The sequence below is a fragment of the Arachis duranensis genome, chromosome 1, assembly GCF_000817695.3.
Source record: "Arachis duranensis cultivar V14167 chromosome 1, aradu.V14167.gnm2.J7QH, whole genome shotgun sequence".
In the NCBI taxonomy this organism is placed as follows: Eukaryota; Viridiplantae; Streptophyta; class Magnoliopsida; order Fabales; family Fabaceae; genus Arachis; species Arachis duranensis.
The window spans coordinates 9,341,208-9,345,767 of NC_029772.3; the positions used below are offsets into that span (position 1 = coordinate 9,341,208).

At 27.9% G+C, this 4,560-nt stretch overlaps 1 protein-coding gene across 1 annotated transcript; it reads right to left on the reverse strand.

Annotated features, from left to right (window-relative positions):
- Positions 1–745: 745 nt before the first annotated feature.
- Positions 746–1,932, reverse strand: LOC107477336 (cytosolic sulfotransferase 12). Its single transcript, XM_016097333.3, has one exon. The coding sequence runs from the start codon at positions 1,855–1,857 to the stop codon at positions 835–837; it is 1,023 nt and encodes a 340-aa protein (XP_015952819.1). The 5' UTR covers positions 1,858–1,932; the 3' UTR covers positions 746–834.
- Positions 1,933–4,560: the final 2,628 nt, after the last annotated feature.

The window sequence follows — 4,560 nt, forward strand, 5'->3', positions numbered from 1 at the left end:
AGCACATAGAATAATAATATATAATATCATAAGAAGCTTATCACGTATTGTTGTATTTGAATAGAACATGTTATTCTATTTTTTTTAATCATTCATATTTAATATAATTTTTTTTGTAGATCTATACAAAAAATATAATTTTTTTTGTAGATCTATACAAAAAATAATGCACATTGAAGATTAAACCGTTCTAGCCTTTCTTAAATTTAGAAGGCTGAATCTGTCTTATTTATTTAATTTTATTAAAAGCTGACACTATGTTTTGGACTTTTAAATATAGTTAATGTTTAAAGCCTTTAATAAATCATAGATCTAAGAGTCTATATTAAAATAGATATTATAAAATAATTTTATAAATAAGAATGACTTACTATTAAAATTTTGTCATCATATTTAGATTGTTTTAATAATTTATAGCTATAATAAAAGTATTTTTTATTGAAAAAAAAAATGAACATTGGTTGTACCCAACAATTATTAGTAGAATATTTTAGATGTATATGCAACCATTAATTTCTATTTATTTGAATTTAGAAACACCATCTAAAGTCCATTATTTTCTATTTTTGTTCCACCTTTAGATGTTATATTAGCTGTGAACCATGTTTTTAAACCAACAATTTTGTCAATTTACCCCAAAAATTAGGGTTATTTTAGTCTTTTTCATATTGACTATAGGATAAATCTAAACTTGGTTACCTGTTGGTGTAATTACATGGGTAAAGGAAAAATCAAATGAATTATAAAAAAAAAAATTAAAATTTTACTGCATCAACGCTTCATTAATATACATTACAATAATCAACCAAAATAAGTACGTATGCGTAAAATAAATTATACCATGGTAAAATTCTCAAAATTTAGGCCATATTGAGAGAATTTCTTTTGAGTAATAGTGTTTATTTTCTCAACCATTTCCATTGTGAGAAAATTCTTCCCATCACCAATTTCACCACGGCGGAAGAAACTTTTGTTTTCTATATCAAAACCAAACATTGATATTGTTCCTTTTTTATTCGCCTCCAAATTTCTCAAGTTATCAAAACTACACAACTTTAAGATATCATCAAGCATGCCATTATCTAACTCTTGTTTGGAAAATGGACACCCTAAAAATTCAGCTAACTTTTTCAAAACCAAAGTAGGATGCAATTTCATTTGTTCATACCTTAGAAACATTATTTTTTCTGGCCTTTTCAAGCTTTCTTTCCAATACTCCAACACATGCTCCCAAAATGGTCCATATAGATTCACTCCTCTACAAAACAACTCAAAAAATTCATCAAACAAGTTGGATCCTCTAATTTCCGGCATAAGCGTCTCCATAAATTTCCACATCGAAACAGATATATCTTTCGGATCTCTACACAGATACACTATCTTACAGTTGGACTCTTTCGCCGATTTCGGCAATGAAACATAAGGAGCATGAATGGATAGTAGCCTTGGAGAGGGAAATTGGCTAAGGTTTGAAACAATATACTTCTCATCATAGAATAGAGACTCTAAAAAGGGTACAAGAATATGAGGGTTGGTAACAAGCAAAGGATGATTTTTTTGTGTATGTGGATGTTTATTCCTATTAAGCAATGCAAAAGTCAAAGCCTTAATCCAAGTGGTGCCTGATTTGGGAGTGGTAACAAGGATGATATCTTTGTCATTGGCTTCAAAGTGCTTTTGACAAGATAAGATTCCTTGAAGAGCCCAAGATCCATACCAAAAACCTTGGTATTGGTAGAGTTTGTATGTTGGCTCCATTGGCAAGGTTGACATCAAGTCCTTACACTCTTGCCTTAAGTCTTCATCTTTTAGGAGTTTGGGGAGATTGGAGGGTTCATCACTTATTACTTCCTCCATTTTTGTATCATTAACTTTGTTGTTAGCTAGAGATTTTTTGTTTGAATATATGGTTATGTTTTACGGTGCACATTGTTGTCCATATTCATAGGATGGAATCTAAGTTTAATAATATAAGCAAAAAAATAAACCGACGTTTTGAAAATCGAAGCCGTCATTAAACTGATAGAATTAAAAATTAAAAAATTTAATTGGAATTGAATTGGTTATAATAAAATAATATATTTATATANATACCGATTAAACGCTAAAAAAATATACCAATTTTACTAGTTAACTAATTCTTTAATCGATTTTTTAAAATTTTTTATCAGTTTCATTACCAATTAGTTTTTATTTGAATTGAATTGGTCTTACGATCGATTTTTGATTAATCTAATTAAATTGATTAATTCAATTCGAATTTTAAAATTATGAAATAAATCTGTTAAGATGCTTCTTTTATTTATTTACTTTTAGTTATTTAAATTTTTTTGTTTACATTATTAAATAAAAATATTTTAAATATTATAAAATTAATTACTTTGTCAGCATGTTAAATAATTGCCCAAAATAATGAACTTTCCTTTCAAAATTTAATGGTCCTAACTACCTTATCATGTGGGAATGACACAGTTGAATTATGGTGATAGTTGTCATATCACTATCAATGTGGGGTTGCTGCAACTATTCCTAAATATTAATACAATTTAAGAAAAATAAAATGATGCATACTGCATTGGTTTATATAGTTTATTTTAATCATTCACGATGATGATGGGATGATAAATGATATACCCAAAGGCAATGTTTGGATGCAAAATAGAAAATAGTTGGAAAAAAATTAGAAGAAAAAAAATAAAAAAAAAAGAAAATGAGAGAAAAAATAAATTTTTATGTGTGTTGTTTGGATGAAGAGAAAATGATGAAAAGAAAATAAGAGAAAATTTTTTTTTTATTTGGATAAAAAAAGTAAAAAAAAAATTATATTGAGTAAAATTACATTAATATCCTTATTTATATTATATAAAATTATAATTTATATTAAATAAAGGGCAAATTGATAATTAAACCATTATGTACTTTTTTTTCATCCATTTTTATCTCATTGTTGGAGAGAAAACTTTTAAATGAACCCCACACTATATTTTTCTTCTTCTCTTAGTTTTTTTGGATCATCCAAACAATAAAAAATTTTATTTTCCACTCATTTTCTTTCTCTTTATTTTCTTTCTCCCCTATTTCCCTTGAACCAAACGGCTCGAAAAAGAATTTTATTATCTAGACACTAAATATTTTTTTGTTAATTATGTATGAAATAGAACATTTTTAAGTTTTTTATATATTTAATATTACTAAAAACTTAAAATCTTATTATTTATTTAATTTATATAGAGGCGATGACGGTGACAACTGACAACAGTAGTGTCCGTATGTGAGGAGGAGATAATAAATTAATGATGGTGGTGGAGTTGACAGGTTGTCAATTTGAGAATGGAATTGTTTGGAAGAGAAAAAAATAGTGTTTTGTAATTTATCTCTTACTTTATTTATTTGAATATTTAAGAAAGAGTATTCATTTATTTTGGTCCTAAAAAATTTTGGATCAGATACTTTAGTTTTTAACTAAAATTAATTATTTGATTGATTTTTAATATATAATTAATTTTGTTAGTTATTTAAATCTTTTGCTCCGTCAATTCTAAATTTATAATAAAGAATAAAATAGTCCTGACAACTCTAACAGAAAATAAAATAGTTCTTATCCTCCTATTTAAAAACGACGACATTCTCTTCCAATTTCTATTGTATCTTGCATAATTCTGACATTCATACTCTTTTTCTTCACCTTCACAATCTTTTTCTCCATCTTCTCTTTCCTTCTCTTTAACTCCAAGATCAAGCCATGATATAACTCGCACCTACCTCAACGTGTCATAGGCCACACACTTTTCAAATTTCTGTAACTGATACACCCACTTCCACTGTACTTCACCCACCAGAAACATCCACTTCCACGTCCTCGATATGCTTCATTCCTTCTCTCCCGAAGTCCAAATTGGCAGACAGTTTTGACCTCGCACCAAGCTATTAGTACAACGAACAATGTTGTCGTCACCGTTCATATTAAAATTGAAGCGATTACCGAATATTTGTTTGGAGAAAAATAGCTGAAGAAAGCGATCGGAGTGGTAGAATATATGGCCATGGAAATAATAGGCAGAGAAGGAGGGAGATGGCGATGACAACGGTGGGTCTTAACAAATCGGACTTGTTGTCTGGATTCATGGGATCCATTGAAGACGACAAGTATTTGAGAGACATAGTCATTAGTTTTCTGAGTATGAATTGTTTGAGAATAAGTTGAGAATTTTTCTTCATGTGAACATTGAAGTTACAGAGTGTGTATTTTGTAACTTGAAGTTGTAGTATTAGACTATTAAGATTATGAGAGATATGATAAAAATTGAAAGAGAACAACATCGTTTTCGAATAAAGAGAGTTAGGGATCATTTTATTTTTTGTTAGAGTTGACGGAACAAAGAATCTAAGCTATTGACAAAATTAATTATTAAAAACTAATTAAATAATTAATTTTAATTAAAAACTAAAGTGTCTAATGTAAAATTTGTAAAAAACAAAATGAGTAAATACTCTTTAAAAAATTAAATGAGTGAAAAGATTCGATTTCACTTTTGTAGTTCCCCATATACCCAATTCAGG

What these genes read in the sequence shown, in the direction of transcription:
- LOC107477336 (XM_016097333.3), bottom strand. Translation starts at nt 1,857, where the DNA reads ATGGAGGAAGTAATAAGTGATGAACCCTCCAATCTCCCCAAACTCCTA.